This window comes from Manacus candei, unplaced genomic scaffold (genome assembly GCF_025592945.1).
Source record: "Manacus candei isolate 608988 ecotype Guabito, Panama unplaced genomic scaffold, ASM2559294v1 h1tg000003l, whole genome shotgun sequence".
Taxonomy (NCBI): domain Eukaryota; kingdom Metazoa; phylum Chordata; class Aves; order Passeriformes; family Pipridae; genus Manacus; species Manacus candei.
Genome location: NW_026138051.1, coordinates 20,774,224 through 20,795,019, shown reverse-complemented (window position 1 = coordinate 20,795,019; position 20,796 = coordinate 20,774,224). Strand labels below are relative to the sequence as shown.

Here is a 20,796-nt window from a genome sequence, read left to right as displayed (position 1 = left end):
CCTCACTTTGCTGGTTCTACCAGTACGACTTCCAAAATGCAGGCTTGGGAGAGCTTCTCAGAAGTTCTAAAAACTGTTCAGTTATCTCCAGAACTGAGGGGAAAGCATCCTGTTTGTTAAATTCCATAATTAAAGGATTTGATCACACCAATGACTTTTGAAATAAAATGCCAACTTCCAAACAGTGCAGGCTCCTGAACCCAGGAGCTGTTCGTGTGCTATGACAGAATGGCTAGAGGGGCTTTTGGGACAGTTTTTCTGGGGAACCATTTTCAGCAAGCTAAAGAGAACTGATGCTTGCCATTTATTAAAAGAAAAACCAAAAGCTAACCGAACAGAAAAAGGAAAAAAAAAAGAAGAGGAAACTTCTTTATCTCTTCAACTAAAGCTGATTTAGCTCTTGGGCAGAACAGAAGCATTGACTGTTAATGGACAATTTACATTTGCTTGATGGAGTTTCTATTTGTTTTATTTCCTGGGAAAACAGCATAAAAAATAGACAGGAAACTGTAGAAGAAGATGAATATGGGGTTTTGTCCTCTTCTCTTGCTTGCTGTGCAAAAGAACTGTTGATCCTGGAGAGATGTTGTGAAAGAAAAATGCTCTTTATTTGGGTTGCCTTGTGTGATGGGATTCCCCACAAGAGGCAGTTTTCTGACAGCATCTGCTTCATTTTGCCTTGCCCATTGCAGATGGAGGAATCACCAGTGGATATGGAGGTAGACAGAGAGCAGCCCGTCCTTCTGTGAGTGGAAAAGGAAGCTTTGACGTTCCTAGTTTTAAGAATCATGGAGCGAGCTGTGAGCTTGGCCTGTTACAACAGAGTGCCAGCCTGAGAGGCTGAAAGCAAGTCCATGAAAGAAAGTCCATGTCAGTGCCTTTGCAGCAGCAGCAGCAGCAGCCAAGGCATCCCTGGCCGTTTTCTCATTTTCTGTTCAAGAGCTTTTAAACAGAGGAAGGTCTGGGTTTGCAGGCAGAAGACTGTTTGCTGCTTTTAGCCGTGGTGGGACATCTAAGTCAGAGCAATATGCAGCACTGTCTAACTAGTTGGTAAAGAGAGCAAATTTGGGACAATGGGATGTAATGCCCTGCCACTGAGAGGCAGCTGGGACTGTGGAGGGGCTTCAACTCCCCTTATTTGATAGAGAGTTAAATTGGCCTGGCACATACGCACTGTAGAACTGAGGCCCGTAGGACCAAGTGCATGTTAATGGCTGTCTTGTGTTTCCTTTGTCCCAATCCTAAGGACGTGCCACCCCAGCTGGAGACTCCCAGAAATCCGCCGTCTATGTTCCGATCCTTCCTGCAGTCTTACCTGTACGGGAATGTGAGGCCCCAATGGCCTACCAAGCAGCTTCTGCAGACAAAGTGGCTGCAGGTGAAACACCTCTCCAGGGATGGGCTTTGTCATCAGCTAAACTCAGAGGCATCAGGAGGCCTCCTCTCCTACTAATCTCCAGTCTTGGTGCTTTTCAAATGACAACTGAGTAGCATCCTAGAATAATTTGGCTTAGAAGGGACCTTTAAGTGGCATCTAGTCCAACCCCCCTGCAACGAGCAGGGACATCTTCAACTAGCCCGGGTTGCTCAGAGCCCTGTCCCACCTGACCAGGGATGGGTTATGCACTTCCTGTGCCAGTGTTTCAGCACCTTCATTCTAAACAATGACTTCCTTAGATGTAACCAGAATCTATCCTCTTCCACTTGAAAACCATGACCCTTTGTCCCACTGCAACAGGCCCTGCAAAAAGATGTGTCCTCTTGAAGGACTGCAAGGCCACAATAAGCTCTCCCTGGGACCTTCTCTTCTCCAGTGCCATCTCTCATGGCCTTTCCTCCAAGGAAAGGTCTTCCACCATCTGGTCCTGTCTGTGGCCCTGGCTTGTACTTTGGGAGGACACTTGGTTGTACCTGGTGGCAAAAAGACCTGGAGTAGAATAATAGCAGGTCCAGAGGCTGAAATGGTGTTGGTGGAGGGGGACCCAAGGAAGCAGTCCCAGCCAAGTGGTCAGAGTATTAATGGCCTGGGAGAAGGAAGGGGCTGTGGGGAGCTCACTGCGAGCCTCAGAGGGGGCCCAGCTTGTCCCTCCTGCCCCACTCTTTGAGGTTTCTGCCACCCAAGGAGGGACAGCTGAGCGGGCCTTGTCCCAGCCCCATTTGCTGCCTGGCACATTCAAGCAGGCCAGAAGTGCTCCAGGGTTCTGGCAGGTTTTGTGGCAGAGAGAGGGAGCTGCAGAAGGTGCCACTGGGCTGTCCCTGCTGGGAAGGAAGGTGGCAGCCAGCACAGGGAGGGGCAGGGCTGGAATGCACACACTGCTCTCCCTGCAAGCCAGAGCTGAGTCCATCAGCGCTCTGCCCCTTGTGTCCCTGCTCTTGTCTGGGTGCTGAGAACCTCCACCTCAGTGCTCTTCAGAACAATACACAAGCCTGCATCCTCCTGGGGTTGACCTTGCTTAGAGGTATGGGAATTTCCTGAGGAGGGGCTTATGCTCCTTATCAGTTTTCACACCTAAAATAGCCCAGGTCTTTAGAGAAGAGGAACCTAAGGGAGTCCTTTGAGTTTTCTGAAATGGAAAAGGCCCGAGACAGCAAGTGGCATTCCCGAGCACTGGCAAGGCAAACCTCCTTGCTGCAGACACCTTGAGAAATTGATGAAGGGCCTTATGGGCCATGTTTGCCTGTGATAGCAAGGTCCTGGACATGAAGTTGGAGGTGTAGATGGTGCCCTCAGTCCTCCTGATGTGTATTGCTGGTAACCAGAGGAATCCCGCTGGAGCCTGTGGGAAACTGCATTTGGAAAGTAATGGCTCCTTTCTTTGCTTTTTTCTTTGGGCAGCATTCAGTTTTAGAAAAATCTGATAGTCTCACCAACAACAGTCCTCTGCTCGATGCAGCCAGGAGATTCCTTACAGAGAGGTTCACAACACCATCAACAGAACCTCTGCTGGCTCCCTCTGTTTCTGGACAAGAGAGTAAGGAAGAGCAAGCAGAGAAGGAAAACATCAGAGCAAAGCCTGACAGAATGAAATCAGTAAGTGCCAGTTTTGGTTAGCACTGCCTTTGGTGTCATTCAGAGCTGCAAGTTCCTGAGCAGCCAGTGCTTGCCATGCATGGCTGAAGAGTGTGAGGGCTGGAGTGCTGCCATGACATGGTACTTCAGCCCAAGAAATTGTCCAGGCCAGGCCCTTGTGTGAAATGACCCTTTTGTTATTGTGTGTAACTATCCAACCTTGCAAGGGACAGAACGGTGACTGTCCCTGACACTACTGACTGTCCCCAGGGCACAACAGCAGTACCAGAACCTCTGCTGGCTCCCTGTCTTTCTGGACAAGAGGGTAAAGAAGAGCAAGTGGACGATGAACCCGTGGCTGTTGTTGGAGCTGCAGAGCCTGAAGAAATTAAATCAGTAAGTGCCAGACTACATTAGCATTGCCTTTGGTGTAACTTAGAACTTGTGATCAGAGCGAGCTTGCTTTTCATGGCTGAAGAGTGTGAGGGCTGGAGTCCTTCCATGACACTGTGCTTCTACCCAGCCACTGACACCTGGGAAAGGGGATTTTGACTCTTCCTGTTCAGTCTTTAGATTGCTGTGCAGGATTCCTCAGAGACAGGAGAAACTGTCCCCTGGATGTACCTGCCCCTCCACAGGGCCTATTTCAGAAAATCCATGAACAAGAAATTGGCCAGGCCCTTGTGTGAAATGACCCTTTTGTTATTGTGTGTAACTATCCAACCTTGCAAGGGACAGAATGGTGACTGTCCCTGACTCTTCTGACTCTCCCCAGGGCACAATCATGACACCAGAACCTCTGCTGGCTCCCTCTCTTTCCGGACAAGAGGGTGAAGAAGAGCAAGTGGACAATGAACCCGTGGCTGTTGTTGGAGCTGCGGAGCTTGAAGAAATTAAATCAGTAAGTGCCAGACTACATTAGCATTGCCTTTGGTGTAATTTAGAACTTGTGATGAGAGCAAGCTTGCTTTTCATGGCTGAAGACTGTGCGAGGGCTGGAGTCCTTCCATGACACTGTGCTTCTACCCAGCCACTGACACCTGGAAAAGGGATTTTGACTCTTCCTGTTTAGTCTTTAGATTGCTGTGCAGGATTCCTCGGAGACAGGAGAAACTGTCCCTTGGATGTACCTGCCCCTCCACAGGGCCTATTTCAGAAAACCATGAAAAATGAACAAGAAAGTGGCCTTGTGTCAAATGACCCTTTTGTTATTGTGTGTAACTATCCAACCTTGCAAGGGACAGAACGGTGACTGTCCCTGACCCTACTGACTTTCCCCAGGGCACAACAGCAGCACCAGAACCTCTGCTGGCTCCCTGTCTTTCTGGACAAGAGGGTAAAGAAGAGCAAGTGGACAATGAACCCGTGGCTGTTGTTGGAGCCGCAGAGCCTGAAGAAATTAAATCAGTAAGTGCCAGACTACATTAGCATTGTCTTTGGTGTAATTTAGAACTTGTGATGAGAGCAAGCTTGCTCTTCATGGCTGAAGAGTGTGAGGGCTGGAGTCCTTCCATCACATGGTGCTTCAGCCCAGCCACTGACACCTGGAAAAGGGGTTTTGAACTTCCAAGTTGAGCCAGTGTCCCTTGGCAGGACACATAGCAATAACTGTGCCCTGGGGTTACCTGCCTGTCTGAATAGCCTAATTGAGAAAATCTAAGCAAACTGAACAAGAAAGTGGCCTTTTGTGAAATGACCCTTTTGTTATTGTGTGTAACTATCCAACCTTGCAAGGGACAGAATGGTGACTGTCCCTGACTCTACTGACTCTCCCCAGGACACAACAGCAGCACCAGAACCTCTTCTGGCCCCCTCTGATTCTGGACAGGAGGTTGAAGAGAAAGAAGTGGAGAAGGAACCTGTGGCTGTTGGAAAAGTAAAGCCTGAAGAGATAAAACCAGTAAGTGCCAGCTTTGGTTAGCACTGCCTTTGGTGTCATTCAGAGCTGCAAGTTCCTGAGCAGACAGCGCTTGCTCTTTGGGACTGAAGATTGTGAGGGCTCTAGCCCTGCCATGACATGGTGCTTCGGCCCAGCCACTGACACCTGGAAAAGAGGTTTTGAACTTCCAAGTTGAGTCAGAGTGTCCCTTGCAAGACAGATAGGAATAACTGTGCCCTAGAGGGTAGTTGCCCTTCTGCACGACCTAGTTGAGAAAATGCAGGAAAATTGAAGAGGAAACTGCCCATGAACTCATGTAAATCCAGTCTTTTCTTCTCATCCATTCACTTTGTGAAGTGGGCAGCAAGAGACAGTTTAAGAGCCTGACTTGTGGCCAACAGCATCTTCCCAAGGGTTTGCATTTGAACTATGATCTCAGGGCAGCTCTGCAAGCCACCTTTCTGACATAACCTAATTCTTGCCACAGATCCTCAAGAGGCCTGGTGCTGCTGCAGAACTACAACCTAAAAAAGTCACCTTTGCCAACACTGAAATGCCAAGCACAAGCACCGGGAAAGGAGACACTCGGAAGAAAAGCATTCCGAAGAAAAGGATTCCAAAGAAAATCCCGCACCAGCCGCCAACGCTGTCCCCACTAACACAACTTTACCTTGATGACCTCAGTACGTATCATGTATTTCCTGGCTGGTACAGCAGTCCATGGTATGCATGTCAGCTTTAGTTCTACTAAAGGAAGAGAGGAAGCAACAGAGCACTGTGGCTGTTCCTTCTGCCTCTGAGGGCAGCTGGGGCTGGATTCAGTTTTCCTGAGCTTCCATCTACGCTCCAGGCAAAGGCAGAGATGGTTTCTGGTTGAGCAGAAGGCTTTGACCTAGTGAATGACCTAGTGAACTCCTGTGTGCAGAGGGCTAAACCCAAGAGAATATTAGGGTTCCTAAATTCTCTTTAGACTCCTGACTCCTCGCAAGTCATTGCAGTACAGAGACTTTGCCGAAATCTCTAAGGTTGAAGACAAGCAGTGTGGTTCTTCAAATGGCACAGGCAAGGTCCCCTTCAGAACTCAGCCTGCTGATCCGTGATGAGGGTCCAAGTTCTTAAAGCCCCATTCTCAGGGATTAGAACTTGAGATGCTGCTCTTGAACAACATAAAGGCCTTTTTTTTGGCAAACTGCTGAAAGGTTGGGCAGATTCCATCCTCTCCTGTAAACACCTGATAATATTCTTTCTGTTCTGAAAATGGCACTTGTTCACAACAGTAGATTCCAAACCTCAATTTAATTGTCAAAATTTAATCTTTAATGCACTTAACTTAGTGCATTCAAAACTACTAAACCTTTGGCCGAATCACACGGAGTGTTTCTCTCCAAGAAAATAAGGGCTCTGTTGCACCAGCTCTCCTTAATGTTTGTAGACAACAAATTCTTTCATTGGTGCCTGTTCTTTTCTGATTTCTGTCTCCTCTGAGCATTTCTCCATGGGCTTAGTTTCCTGTCAAGGTAAACCCTCAAAAGACTGTGGAAAATCAGTCTTTGTGGAGCCACCTGTGCTTCGGAGCTGCCTCTGCTGTTGTGGTTATTGTTGTTGTTGTTGTTGTTGTTGTTGTTACCAGCTGACTACAAAGGGCTCACAGCCCCGCACAGTGGGGCTGCCTTTTGGATCTGCTGGAAGGTGGTATCTCTGTTTCACATGAGCATCTTTCATGTTGTTTCTTTCAGAGGGCATTGTGAGTGAGGGGAACCCTACGAAGAAATACACTTTACAGCAGATAATTGGCCAAGGGTAAGTCCAATCTCAGCTACTTCCACAAAACCATGGGCCAGGGATTTTGCTGGTGTCCTATCAAGCATGCAGTCGGGCAAGCTGCAAACATGGGCAGACACTGGGCTTACATCCTCCTGTCTGTCAGTCCTGATCAGTATTTAATAACTGTGGTCAGAAGGCATTGTCAAAGACAACTCAATGCTGGCAGTCTCTTGCCTGTAACAAGGAGCAGGACATGCAGTATGTCCTATGTTTTCTCCTGGCCACCCTGCATGGCAGAGGGCTGCTGGGCTGCTGGGCTGCTGGGCTGCTGCTGAAGCCGAGTGTTTTATAAACACTCTGGGCAGCAGAGCTCTGCTCTCTGGGCTGGCTTTCTCACCCAGGGCCTAAACGCCTTCTCCTTTCTTGGCTGCTGCTCTGTTTCTAGGTCTTGTGGAACAGTTTTCCGAGGAGTTGACATTGCCACAGGAGGACAGGTAAGGGCCAGCACCCCCGGCAGATTGTGCAGCTCTCGAGTGCTTTCCCCTCCGCTGGGAGCTGTGGCCACAGCTCTGGGTGGCCACGAGATCTTTGCTGCAGAGACTGTTCCTCTGAGGGCAGACAAGTGTCAGCCTGCAAGACACGGTTTGGACAGACCTTGTCCTTATTAAGTCCCCAAAAGAAGGCAAGGAGGGCAGGGGTATCTTTCAGAGAAGGACACCTTTGCTCAGACTTATTTACTGACTATGCTAATGCATCAGCTACTTGGTGGCTCCTTACCCAGCTGCAGTGCTGCACTTGGGAAGTGCACTTACACAGGAGTCTGCAAGGGATCTAAAGGCCCTGAGCGCTGCTCATAACCCCTCAACATGTTACAAAGTTCTGGGATTGTATTTTTTTTTTTTCTGAAACCTCCATGACCTTTTAGGATGGGATTTCCTCCATTATGGATTGATTGTTTGGAGACCATTTGTCCAGAGTTTACAAGGCAAAATGTCTATAGCCATGTGTCCTGTAACTGGCACACAAGGGCAAGTGGAGGAATCGCCTCTTGTCCTGTCAGTTAAGAAGCTCTGGTGTCTAATCCCAGGCAGTTTGGCCCACCCTGGCTCCATCATTCCAAAGACACCTGCTCCATGTGTGTTGTGGTCCTGTGCAACAGACTTCTCAAGTCTGTGGCTTTTAATCTCCTTTTAGGTGGCCATCAAGATGATGTGTCTTTCCAAGAGAAAGTACGCAAGAGAGATAATTTTAACTGAGGTTTCACTCTTGAGTAGCATGAGGCATCCCAATATCATTCGCTATATAGACAGGTGAGTGGTTCTGGGATTATCACATCGAGGTTCACATGTGCCTTGTGTCTGCCTTGGCCTTTTCTGGTATAGGTAGTTTGAAGCGTGTCTTCCAAAACCTCCATCTGCCATGTCTTCCTAAAGCCACAGCCCTTCAGTTCACTACCTCCCTGTTCTTTTGGGGTCTGGTTTTTTCAAACTGACCATCTTTTCTGTGCCTTAATGATACGTGCTGATAAACCCTCCTAGAAATTATTGCCCTTGGGGTTTTCCCTCTACTTTCTGTTGCTGTGGATGCCAGGAAGACTAGGCTCTTGTTTGCACAACCACACAATGTGCCAGGTTTTAAATGGTTTTCCCTGTTTCTGAATGCACTTTATGCAATGCTTTCCAAGGGGTTGACCAACATCTGCCCTCAGTGGTGCACACTCTCCTCCCATGGAGAAGTCTGTGTTGCCTGCTTCCTGGAGTTCAGGCTGGAAGGGATGAGTTAAGATGATGAAGCAGCTGATGGCAATGTCCTGGTTCCAGATTTCTCTGCATTTTTGCCTTGCTTGCCATCTAGGACATCTCCTTTTTCACAGATGAGCCTTTCTCATTTAGCCTGCTCAGATTCTCTCTTCATTTACAAGTGACCTGGCAAGAAAACTCAACTGCAGTCTTTCCCATAAGGTCATTTAGCTGGGCCCATTCATCTCCATGCTGTGGGTTTCTTCTTTCAGCTACCTTTTCAATGAAGAACTCTGGCTGGTGATGGAATATGTGGAGGGATTCACCTTAGGTGCTGTGGTTTCCATTCAAGCTCTTGAGGAAGAGATGATAGCCTCCATCAGTCGGGAGGTAAGGGATGCTGCCCTTGCTTCTGACAGCTTGGACAGGATGGTTCTTTGCAAAAGGTGGTAAGAACAGGTGTGATTTCCTGTTCAGAGCTTTGTTTCTGCGTTGCTGTTATGATGTGGAGAAGAAAAGAGCATCCAAGTGAACGGCCTGCCAGTCTCACTGCATTTCTTGTACTCTGTTATTATACTCCTATAATGTTGTTGTACTTTCCTTTCTAGTTTAATTTCATTTTATTTTATTTATTATTCCAAACTTTGCCACTTGAGGTATGTCTGCAATTGTTGTGTCACCTGGAAATTTGATCTTTTAGAGCCATTTCCTTTATTGTTGGAAAAAATCAGCCTAATTAATTTTTTTCTCTCATTTCTTTGTTTAATCTCAGTGCCTGAAAGCCCTGGACTTCCTTCATTCAAATCGAGTGATCCACAGAGACATCAAAAGTGACAATATTCTTCTAGGAATGGATGGATCCGTGAAATTGAGTAGGTGTTCTTGGTCAGGCACAGCGTTCCTGGGAGGCAGGGTCTGGGGTTGCCTTTGAGTGCCTGCCAGTTCCCCAAAAGTGGTGCTGGTGGGAGTGCCCAGCCCACTGCTGTAAGCTGAGAGCAGAGTTGCAATGTGCAGAGAGCTCTAGAGAGGATGAGGCTGTCAAGAGTGCCTTTGGTTTGGGTATGTCCCTTCCAGAGGAAACAGAGCACAGCCACTCTTCCAGCTAGATTCAACACTGTGCTCTCAGACTGAGAGTGGGGAATCCTTGTGCTTGCTTTCATAATTCAAGCTGGTTTTAACAGTCCTTGTTTTTGTCTGCAGTTGATTTTGGCTTATGTGCTTGGCTGAAGCCCTGGGAGACGAAACGGAGGTCTTTCATTGGGACTCCGTTCTATATGGCACCAGAAATGTTGGCAGGAGACAAATATGATGCCAGAGTGGACATCTGGGCCCTTGGGATCACAGCACTAGAAATGGTGGATGGTCCTACACGGGTAAGGTGCAAATACTGTCAGAGAGCCCTGCCTTTCTCCCCTGAGCCATATCTTTCTCCCACTCACATCAGCTTGAACTAGTCCCACCAAGGCCCACGTCTAAAAGTGTCCTGGAGCACATCTGCTCACAGGAGAAGCGACATGTGCCAGTGCAGAAATGGGCCGTTTTGGCCTCCCACAATGCTTGAATTCCTCCTGTGCTCTTTGAACTCCCTTGGAGCTGGATCTCCCAATGGCAGGAATTTTTCAGCAGCAGGATTCTCCCGTTGGAGAATTACTGTGAAAAGCATTTCAAGGGGATCTGCAGGCCAGAAGTCTTTTCAAACTTGGACCAGTGCCCACTGCTTACCTGAGCCTTTCAGGGCAGGTCACTGCTTCTAGTACTGCCACAAGTATGTATTAGCCAGTACATTTCTAAAAGTAGGTTCTAGCACAGCTCCTTGTAGTAAGCCAATGTATTTTCAAGTTTGCAGTTGTAGATGCTAATTCCCTAAAATGAAATGACCCGCTCTTACACCAAAGGAGTGTGCAATAGGCCAGGAAGGTATACTGGGATAAAACCCCATGACTAACAGCTGAAACCAAGTTAAATGCTGCACAGTTAATTCCTGAGGAAGGCAACAATTATGGAAAATGTCAGTCTTCCAGTCTTTCTGAAAAAGGTCCCTGACTTTTCATGCAAGACTTCTTTTGGATTGCATTTGCCTTGCAGAAGGCAGCAAAAAGAGATGAAGGCAATTAATAGGACTGGTCTGGATGCTGAAAATTCTCTGCTTCCTTAAACTCAAATGTTGATCAGGGCTCCTGGAGAAGCCCCAGGTCAAGTCTCAGAAAGCAAGGACTGGCCTGTGCTGGAGCTCTTCCCCTCGGGGAGGGATGGTTAATGACTGCCTTGTGTCTTTTGTCCCAGCCTAAGCACAAGCCACCCCAGCTGAAAACTCCCAGAAACCTGTCGCCTGTGTTCCGTTCCTTCCTGCAGTCTTGTCTGAAACGGAATGAGAAGCGCCGATGGACGGCCGAGCAGCTACTGAAGGTAAAGTGGCTGCAGGTGAAACAGCTGTCCCTCCTGCCCCACTCTTTGAGGTTTCTGCCACCCAAGGAGGGACAGCTGAGCGGGCCTTGTCCCAGCCCCATTTGCTGCCTGGCACATTCAAGCAGGCCAGAAGTGCTCCAGGGTTCTGGCAGGTTTTGTGGCAGAGAGAGGGAGCTGCAGAAGGTGCCACTGGGCTGTCCCTGCTGGGAAGGAAGGTGGCAGCCAGCACAGGGAGGGGCAGGGCTGGAATGCACACACTGCTCTCCCTGCAAGCCAGAGCTGAGTCCATCAGCGCTCTGCCCCTTGTGTCCCTGCTCTTGTCTGGGTGCTGAGAACCTCCACCTCAGTGCTCTTCAGAACAACACACAGGCCTGCATCCTCCTGGGGTTGACCTTGCTTAGAGGTACGGGAATTTCCCGAGGAGGGGCTTATGCTCCTCATCAGTTTTCACACCTAAAATAGCCCAAGTCTTTAGAGAAGAGGAACCTAAGGGAGTCCTTTGAGGTTTCTGAAATGGAAAAGGCCCGAGACAGCAAGTGGCATTCCCGAGCACTGGCAAGGCAAACCTCCTTGCTGCAGACACCTTGAGAAATTGAATAATGGCCTTATGGGCCATGTTTGCCTGTGATAGCAAGGTCCTGGACATGAAGTTGGAGGTGTAGATGGTGCCCTCAGTCCTCCTGATGTGTATTGCTGGTAACCAGAGGGATCCTGCTGGAGCCTGTGGGAAACTGCATTTGGAAAGTAATGGCTCCTTTCTTTCTTTGTTTTTTCCTTTGGGCAGCATCCATTTTTAGAAAAATCCGGTAGTCTCAACAACATGAGGCCTCTGCTCGATGCAGTCAGGAGATTCCTTACAGAGAGGTTCACGACACCATCAACAGAACCTCTGCTGGCTCCCTCTGTTTCTGGACAAGAGAGTAAGGAAGAGCAAGCAGAGAAGGAAAACATCAGAGCAAAGCCTGAAGGAATGAAATCAGTAAGTGCCAGTTTTGTTTAGCACTGCCTTTGGTGTCATTCAGAGCTGCAAGTTCCTGAGCAGCCAGTGCTTGCCATGCATGGCTGAAGAGTGTGAGGGCTCTAGCCCTGCCATGACATGGTGCTTCAGCCCAGCCACTGACACCTGGAAAAGGGGTTTTGAACTTCCAAGTTGAGTCAGAGTGTCCCTTGCAGGACACACAGCAATAACTGTGCCCTAGAGGGTAGTTGCCCCTCTGCACGACCTAGTTGAGAAAATGCATGAAAATTGAAGAGAAAACTGCCCAGGAACTCGTGTAAATCCAGTCTTTTCTTCTCGTCCATTCACTTTGTGAAGTGGGCAGCAAGAGACAGTTTAAGAGCCTGACTTGTGGCCAAGTCTTCCGAAGGGTTTGCATTTGACTAGGATCTCAGGGCACCTCTGCAAGCCACCTTTCTGACATAAACTAATTCTTGCCACAGATCCTCAAGAGCTCTGCAATGGCAGCTGTTGCTGCAGCACCACAACCTGAAGAAGTCACCTTTGCCAACACTGAAATGCCAAGCACAAGCACCGGGAAAGGAGACACTCGGAAGAAGAGCATTCCAAAGAAAATCACGGACCAGCCGCCAAAGCTGTCCCCACTAACACGACTTTTCCTTGCTGAACTCAGTACGTATCATGTATTTCCTGGCTGGTACAGCAGTCCATGGTATGCATGTCAGCTTTAGTTCTACTAAAGGAAGAGAGGAAGCAACAGAGCACTGTGGCTGTTCCTTCTGCTGAATCACACGGAGTGTTTCTCTCCAAGAAAATAGGGCTCTGTTGCACCAGCTCTCCTTAATGTTTGTAGACAACAAACTCTTGCATTGGTGCCTGTTTTTTTCTGATTTTTGTCTCCTCTGAGCATTCCTCCATGGACTTGGTTTCCTGTCAAGGTAAACCCTCAAAAGACTGTGGAAAATCAGTCTTTGTGGAGCCACCTGTGCTTCGGAGCTGCCTCTGCTGTTGTGGTTATTGTTGTTTGTTGTTGTTGTTGTTGTTGTTGTTACCAGCTGACTAGAAAGGGCTGGAAGGTGGTATCTCTGTTTCACACGAGCATCTTTCATGTTGTTTCTTTCAGAGCAGTATGTGAGTGAGGAGAACCCTGCGAAGAAATACACTGTACAGCAGATAATTGGCCAAGGGTAAGTCCAATCTCAGCTACTTCCACAAAACCATGGGCCAGGGATTTTGCTGGTGTCCTATCAAGCATGCAGTCGGGCAAGCTGCAAACATGGGCAGACACTGGGCTTACATCCTCCTGTCTGTCAGTCCTGATCAGTATTTAATAACTGTGGTCAGAAGGCATTGTCAAAGACAACTCAATGCTGGCAGTCTCTTGCCTGTAACAAGGAGCAGGACATGCAGTATGTCCTATGTTTTCTCCTGGCCACCCTGCATGGCAGAGGGCTGCTGGGCTGCTGGGCTGCTGGGCTGCTGCTGAAGCCGAGTGTTTTATAAACACTCTGGGCAGCAGAGCTCTGCTCTCTGGGCTGGCTTTCTCACCCAGGGCCTAAAAGCCTTCTCCTTTCTTGGCTGCTGCTCTGTTTCTAGGACTTTTGGAACAGTTTTCCGAGGAGTTGACATTGCCACAGGAGGACAGGTAAGGGCCAGCACCCCTGGCAGATTGTGCAGCTCTCGAGTGCTTTCCCCTCCGCTGGGAGCTGTGGCCACAGCTCTGGGTGGCCACGAGATCTTTGCCTTGTCCTTATTAAGTCCCCAAAAGAAGGCAAGGAGGGCAGGGGTATCTTTCAGAGAAGGACACCTTTGCTCAGACTTATTTACTGACTATGCTAATGCATCAGCTACTTGGTGGCTCCTTACCCAGCTGCAGTGCTGCACTTGGGAAGTGCACTTACACAGGAGTCTGCAAGGGATCTAAAGGCCCTGAGAACTGCTCATAACCCTGGCCACACCCATAAAATACCCTAGAATGGGTTATTCCTTTTCAAACCCAGAAAAGAACTGCAAATAGGAACTGGGTTAAAAACATTCCTTAGAGTAGCAAAATCCAACTTCAACATGTTACAAAGTTCTGGGATTGTATTTTTTTTTTGTGAAACTTCCATGACCTTTTAGGACGGGATTTCCTCCATTATGGATTGATTGTTTGGAGACCATTTGTCCAGAGTTTACAAGGCAAAATGTCTATAGCCATGTGTCCTGTAACTGGCACACAAGGGCAAGTGGAGGAATTGCCTCTTGTCCTGTCAGTTAAGAAGCTCTGGTGTCTAATCCCAGGCAGTTTGGCCCACCCTGGCTCCATCATTCCAAAGACACCTGCTCCATGTGCGTTGTGGTCCTGTGCAACAGACTTCTCAAGTCTGTGGCTTTTAATCTCCCTTTAGGTTGCCATCAAGAAGATTTTTGTTCTCGACAGAAAGAACAAAAGGGAGCTTGTTGTAACTGAGGTTGCAGTCCTGAAGAGTGTGAGGCACCCCAATATCATTCGCTATATAGACAGGTGAGTGGTTCTGGGATTATCACATCATTGACACACTGCAAGCCAAAGGCTAAAAAGCCACTTTGGTCACTGGAAGAACATGGAGCTCTTCATTATTTCTCAACTCCTCCACCTGCAGTGGATGGGAGGTGCAGGGCACAGGTCTCTTAGCTCCTTCAGGGAGGAGCTTGCCTTGTGTCTGCCTTGGCCTTTTCTGGTATAGGTAGTTTGAAGCGTGTCTTCCAAAACCTCCATCTGCCATGTCTTCCTAAAGCCACAGCCCTTCAGTTCACTACCTCCCTGTTCTTTTGGGGTCTGGTTTTTTTCAAACTGATCATCTTTTCTGTGCCTTAGTGATACGTGCTGATAAACCCTCCTAGAAATTATTGCCCTTGGGGTTTTCCCTCTACTTTCTGTTGCTGTGGATGCCAGGAAGACTAGGCTCTTGTTTGCACAACCACTCAATGTGCCAGGTTTTAAATGGTTTTCCCTGTTTCTGAATGCACTTTATGCAATGCTTTCCAAGGGGTTGACCAACATCTGCCCTCAGTGGTGCACACTCTCCTCCCGTGGAGAAGTCTGTGTTGCCTGCTTCCTGGAGTTCAGGCTGGAAGGGATGAGTTAAGATGATGAAGCAGCTGATGGCAATGTCCTGGTTCCAGATTTCTCTCTGCTGTCACTAAACTGCATTTTTGCCTTGCTTGCCATCTAAGACATCTCCTTTTTCACAGATGAGCCTTTCTCATTTAGCCTGCTCAGATTCTCTCTTCATTTACAAGTGACCTGGCAAGAAAACTCAACTGCAGTCTTTCCCATAAGGTCATTTAGCTGGGCCCATTCATCTCCATGCTGTGGGTTTCTTCTTTCAGCTACCTTTTCAATGAAGAACTCTGGCTGGTGATGGAATATGTGGAGGGATGCACCTTAGCTGCTGTGGTTTCCATTCAAGCTCTTGAGGAAGAGATGATAGCCTCCATCAGTCGGGAGGTAAGGGATGCTGCCCTTGCTTCTGACAGCTTGGACAGGATGGTTCTTTGCAAAAGGTGGTAAGAGCAGGTGTGATTACCTGTTCAGAGCTTTGTTTCTGCATTGCTGTTATGATGTGGAGAAGAAAAGAGCATCCAAGTGAACGGCCTGCCAGTCTCACTGCATTTCCTGTACTCTGTTATTATACTCCTATAATGTTGTTGTACTTTCCTTTCTAGTTTAATTTCATTTTATTTTATTTATTATTCCAAACTTTGCCACTTGAGGTATGTCTGCAATTGATGTGTCACCTGGAAATTTGATCTTTTAGAGCCATTTCCTTTTTTGTTGGAAAAAAATCAGCCTAATTAAATTTTTCTCTCATTTCTTTGTTTAATCTCAGTGCCTGAAAGCCCTGGACTTCCTTCATTCAAATCTAGTGATTCACAGAGACATCAAAAGTGACAATATTCTTCTAGGAATCGATGGATCTGTGAAACTGAGTAGGTGTTCTTGGTCAGGTACAGCGTTCCTGGGAGGCAGGGTCTGGGGTTGCCTTTGAGTGCCTGCCAGTTCCCCAAAAGTGGTGCTGGTGGGAGTGCCCAGCCCACTGCTGTAAGCTGAGAGCAGAGTTGCAATGTGCAGAGAGCTCTAGAGAGGATGAGGCTGTCAAGAGTGCCTTTGGTTTGGGTATGTCCCTTCCAGAGGAAACAGAGCACAGCCACTCTTCCAGCTAGATTCAACACTGTGCTCTCAGACTGAGAGTGGGGAATCCTTGTGCTTGCTTTCATAATTTGAGCTGGATTTAACAGTCCTTGTTTTTGTCTGCAGTTGATTTCGGCTTCTGTGCTTGGCTTACACCCTGGCAGAAGAAACGGTGGTCAGTCGTTGGGACTGCTTTCTATATGGCACCAGAAATGTTGAGAGGAGACATATATGGTGCCAAAGTGGACATCTGGGCACTTGGGATCATGGCACTAGAAATGGTGGATGGTCCTACACAGGTAAGGTGCAAATACTGTCAGAGAGCCCTGCCTTTCTCCCCTGAGCCATATCTTTCTCCCACTCACATCAGCTTGAACTAGTCCCACCAAGGCCCACGTCTAAAAGTGTCCTGGAGCACATCTGCTCACAGGAGAAGCGACATGTGCCAGTGCAGAAATGGGCCGTTTTGGCCTCCCACAATGCTTGAATTCCTCCTGTGCTCTTTGAACTCCCTTGGAGCTGGATCTCCCAATGGCAGGAGTTTTTCAGCAGCAGGATTCTCCCGTTGGAGAATTACTGTGAAAAGCATTTCAAGGCGATCTGCAGGCCAGAAGTCTTTTCAAACTTGGACCAGTGCCCACTGCTTACCTGAGCCTTTCAGGGCAGGTCACTGCTTCTAGTACTGCCACAAGTATGTATTAGCCAGTACATTTCTAAAAGTAGGTTCTAGCACAGCTCCTTGTAGTAAGCCAATGTATTTTCAAGTTTGCACTTGTAGATGCTAATTCCCTAAAATGAAATGACCCGCTCTTACACCAAAGGAGTGTGCAATAGGCCAGGAAGGTATACTGGGATAAAACCCCATGACTAAGAGCTGAAATCAAGTTAAATGCTGCACAGTTAATTCCTGAGGAAGGCAACAATTAGGGAAAATGTCAGTCTTCCAGTCTTTCTGAAAAAGGTCCCTGACTTTTCATGCAAGACTTCTTTTGGATTGCATTTGCCTTGCAGAAGGCAGCAAAAAGAGATGAAGGCAATTAATAGGACTGGTCTGGATGCTGAAAATTCTCTGCTTCCTTAAGCTCAAATGTTGATCAGGGCTCCTGGAGAAGCCCCAGGTCAAGTCTCAGAAAGCAAGGACTGGCCTGTGCTGGAGCTCTTCCTCTTGGGGAGGGATGCTTAATGGCTGTCTTGTGTTTCCTTTGTCCCAAGCCTAAGGACGTGCCACCCCAGCTGAAAACTCGCAGAAACCTGTCGCCTGTGTTCCGTTCCTTCCTGCAGTCCTGCCTGAAACGGAATGCGAAGCGTCGATGGACGGCCAGGAAGCTGCTGAAGGTAAAGTGGCTGCAGGTGAAACAGCTGTCCAGGGATGGGCTTTGTCATCAGCTAAACTCAGAGGCATCAGGAGGCTTCCTCTCCTACTAATCTCCACTCTTGGTGCTTTTCAAATGACAACTAAGTAGCATCCTAGAATAGTTTGGCTTGGAAGGGACCTTTAAGTGGCATCTAGTCCAACCCCCCTGCAACAAGCAGGGACATCTTCAACTAGCCCGGGTTGCTCAGAGCCCTGTCCCACCTGACCAGGGATGGGGCATCCACTTCCTGTGCCAGTGTTTCAGCACCCTCATTCTAAACAATGACTTCCTTAGATGTAACCAGAATCTATCGTTTTCCACTTGAAAACCATGACCCTTTGTCCCATTGCAACCATGCCCTTTGAGAAAATGTGTCCCCTTGAAGGATTGAAAGGCCACAATAAGCTCTCCCTGGGACCTTCTCTTCTCCAGTGCCATCTGTCTTGGCCTTTCCTCAGAGGAAAGATGGAGGTCTAGATAGTTCCCTACGTCCTCCTGATGTGTATTGCTGGTAACCAGAGGAATCCCACTGGAGCCTGTGAGAAACTGCATTTGGAAAGTAATGGCTCCTTTTGTTCTTCTTTGGTTTTTCGGTGCAGCATCGGTTTTTAAAAAAATCCAAGAGTCTTGTCGAGATGGCTCCCTTGATTGAGGCAGCCAGGAGACCCAGAACAGCGGCACCAGAACCTCTGCTGGCTCCCTCTCTTTCTGGACAAGAGGGGAAAGAAGAGCAAGTAGAGAAGAAAGTTGTCAAAGCAAAGCCTGAAGGAGTGAAATCAGTAAGTGCCAGAGTACATTAGCACTGCTTTTGGTGTCAATCAGAGCTGCAAGTTCCTGAGCAGACAGCGCTTGCTTTCTGTGGCTGAAGAGTGTGAGGGCTCTAGCCCTGCCATGACATGGTGCTTCAGCCCAGCCACTGACACCTGGAAAAGGGGTTTTGAACTTCCAAGTTGAGTCAGAGTGTCCCTTGCAGGACACACAGCAATAACTGTGCCCTTGAGGGTAGTTGCCCCTCTGCACGACCTAGTTGAGAAAATGCATGAAAATTGAAGAGAAAACTGCCCAGGAACTCGTGTAAATCCAGTCTTTTCTTCTCGTCCATTCACTTTGTGAAGTGGGCAGCAAAAGACAGTTTAAGAGCCTGACTTGTGGCCAACAGCATCTTCCCAAGGGTTTGTATTTTAAATATGATCTCAGGGCATCTCTGCAAGCCACCTTTCTGACAGAAACTAATTCTTGCCACAGATCCTCAAGAGCTCTGCAATGGCAGGTGTTGCTGCAGCACCACAACCTAAAGAAGACTGCTTGCCCGACACTGAAATGCCAAGCACAAGCACTGGCAAAAGAGGCACTGGGAAAAAATGCACACAGAAAACAAACACTGGGAAGAAAAGCTCTGGGGAAACCAGCACAGGGAGAAAAAGCTCAGACCAGCCACAACTGATATCCTCACTAACAAGTATTTACCTCGCCGATCTCAGTACGTATCATGTATTTCACTTCTGGTAGAGCAGTCCATGGTATGCATGTCAACTTTAGCTGTACTAAAGGAACAGAGTGTTTGTGGAGCCATCTGTGCTTCAGAGCTGCCTCTGTTGCTCTTGTGATTGTTGTTGCCATCTGACTACAAAGGGCTCACAGCCCCGCACAGTGGGGCTGCCTTTCGGATCTGCTGCAAGGTGGTATCTCTGTTTCACACGAGCATCTTTCATGTTGTTTCTTTCAGAGGGCATTGTGAGTGAGGGGGACCCTGCGAAGAAATACACTGTACAGCAGATAATTGGCCAAGGGTAAGTCCAATCTCAGCTACTTCCACAAAACCATGGGCCAGGGATTTTGCTGGTGTCCTATCAAGCATGCAGTCGGGCAAGCTGCAAACATGGGCAGACACTGGGCTTACATCCTCCTGTCTGTCAGTCCTGATCAGTATTTAATAACTGTGGTCAGAAGGCATTGTCAAAGACAACTCAATGCTGGCAGTCTCTTGCCTGTAACAAGGAGCAGGACATGGAGTATGTCCTATGTTTTCTCCTGGCCACCCTGCATGGCAGAGGGCTGCTGGGCTGCTGGGCTGCTGGGCTGCTGCTGAAGCCGAGTGTTTTATAAACACTCTGGGCAGCAGAGCTCTGCTCTCTGGGCTGGCTTTCTCACCCAGGGCCTATACGCCTTCTCCTTTCTTGGCTGCTGCTCTGTTTCTAGGGCTTTTGGAACTGTTTTCCGAGGAGTTGACATTGCCACAGGAGGACAGGTAAGGGCCAGCACCCCCGGCAGATTGTGCAGCTCTCGAGTGCTTTCCCCTCCGCTGGGAGCTGTGGCCACAGCTCTGGGTGGCCACGAGATCTTTGCTGCAGAGACTGTTCCTCTGAGGGCAGACAAGTGTCAGCCTGCAAGACACGGTTTGGACAGACCTTGTCCTTATTAAGTCCCCAAAAGAAGGCAAGGAGGGCAGGGGTATCTTTCAGAGAAGGACACCTTTGCTCAGACTTATTTACTGACTATGCTAATGCATCAGCTACTTGGTGGCTCCTTACCCAGCTGCAGTGCTGCACTTGGGAAGTGCACTTACACAGGAGTCTGCAAGGGATCTAAAGGCCCTGAGCGCTGCTCATAACCCTGGCCACATCCATAAAATACCCTAGAATGGGTTATTCTTTTTCAAACCCAGAAAAGAACTGCAAATAGGAACTGGGTTAAAAACGTTCTTTAGAGTTGCAAAATCCAACTTCAACATGTTACAAAGTTCTGGGATTGTATTTTTTTTTTTTTTTGGAAACCTCCATGACCTTTTGGGATGGGATTTCCTCCATTATGGATTGATTGTTTGGAGTTGATGGATTGTATGGATTGATTTGTCCAGAGTTTACAAGGCAAAATGTCTATAGCCATGTGTCCTGTAACTGGCACACAAGGGCGAGTGGAGGAATCGCCTCTTGTCCTGTCAGTTAAGAAGCTCTGGTGTCTAATCCCAGGCAGTTTGGCCCACCCTGGATCCATCATTCCAAAGACACCTGCTCCATGTGCGTTGTGGTCCTGTGCAACAGACTTCTCAAGTCTATGGCTTTCAATCTCCTTTTAGGTGGCCATCAAGAAGATTTTTCTTGGAGACCAAAAGCATCAAAGCGAAAAAGTTGTAAATGAAGTTACGGTCCTAAAGAGAATGAGACACCCCAATATCATTCGCTATATAGACAGGTGAGTGGTTCTGGGATTATCACATCATTGACATACTGCAAGCCAAGGGCTAAAAAGCCACTTTGGTCACTGGAAGAACATGGAGCTCTTCATTATTTCTCAACTCTTCCACCAGCAGTGGATGGGAGGTGCAGGGCACAGGTCTCTTAGCTCCTTCAGGGAGGAGCTTGCCTTGTGTCTGCCTTGGCCTTTTCTGGTATAGGTAGTTTGAAGCGTGTCTTCCAAAACCTCCATCTGCCATGTCTTCCTAAAGCCACAGCCCTTCAGTTCACTACCTCCCTGTTCTTTTGGGGTCTGGTTTTTTTCAAACTGATCATCTTTTCTTTGCCTTAGTGAT

The 20,796-nt window shown here is 48.1% G+C and overlaps 1 protein-coding gene across 1 annotated transcript in view; it reads left to right on the top strand.

Moving 5' to 3' along the window:
* The window catches only part of LOC127471468 (uncharacterized), a 185,287-nt gene that overhangs the window by 57,727 nt on the left and 106,764 nt on the right, over positions 1-20,796 (top strand). The window contains exons 26-47 of the mRNA XM_051788394.1: positions 5,377-5,572; positions 6,626-6,689; positions 7,099-7,147; positions 7,848-7,963; positions 8,665-8,782; positions 9,165-9,264; positions 9,593-9,765; positions 10,676-10,798; positions 11,583-11,777; positions 12,239-12,428; positions 12,880-12,943; positions 13,353-13,401; positions 14,147-14,262; positions 15,111-15,228; positions 15,611-15,710; positions 16,039-16,211; positions 17,125-17,247; positions 17,867-18,046; positions 18,513-18,747; positions 18,994-19,057; positions 19,467-19,515; positions 20,344-20,459. Of these exons, the coding sequence (XP_051644354.1) occupies positions 5,377-5,572; positions 6,626-6,689; positions 7,099-7,147; positions 7,848-7,963; positions 8,665-8,782; positions 9,165-9,264; positions 9,593-9,765; positions 10,676-10,798; positions 11,583-11,777; positions 12,239-12,428; positions 12,880-12,943; positions 13,353-13,401; positions 14,147-14,262; positions 15,111-15,228; positions 15,611-15,710; positions 16,039-16,211; positions 17,125-17,247; positions 17,867-18,046; positions 18,513-18,747; positions 18,994-19,057; positions 19,467-19,515; positions 20,344-20,459 (2,711 nt within the window). The remainder of the gene's footprint in view (positions 1-5,376; positions 5,573-6,625; positions 6,690-7,098; positions 7,148-7,847; positions 7,964-8,664; positions 8,783-9,164; positions 9,265-9,592; positions 9,766-10,675; positions 10,799-11,582; positions 11,778-12,238; positions 12,429-12,879; positions 12,944-13,352; positions 13,402-14,146; positions 14,263-15,110; positions 15,229-15,610; positions 15,711-16,038; positions 16,212-17,124; positions 17,248-17,866; positions 18,047-18,512; positions 18,748-18,993; positions 19,058-19,466; positions 19,516-20,343; positions 20,460-20,796) is intronic.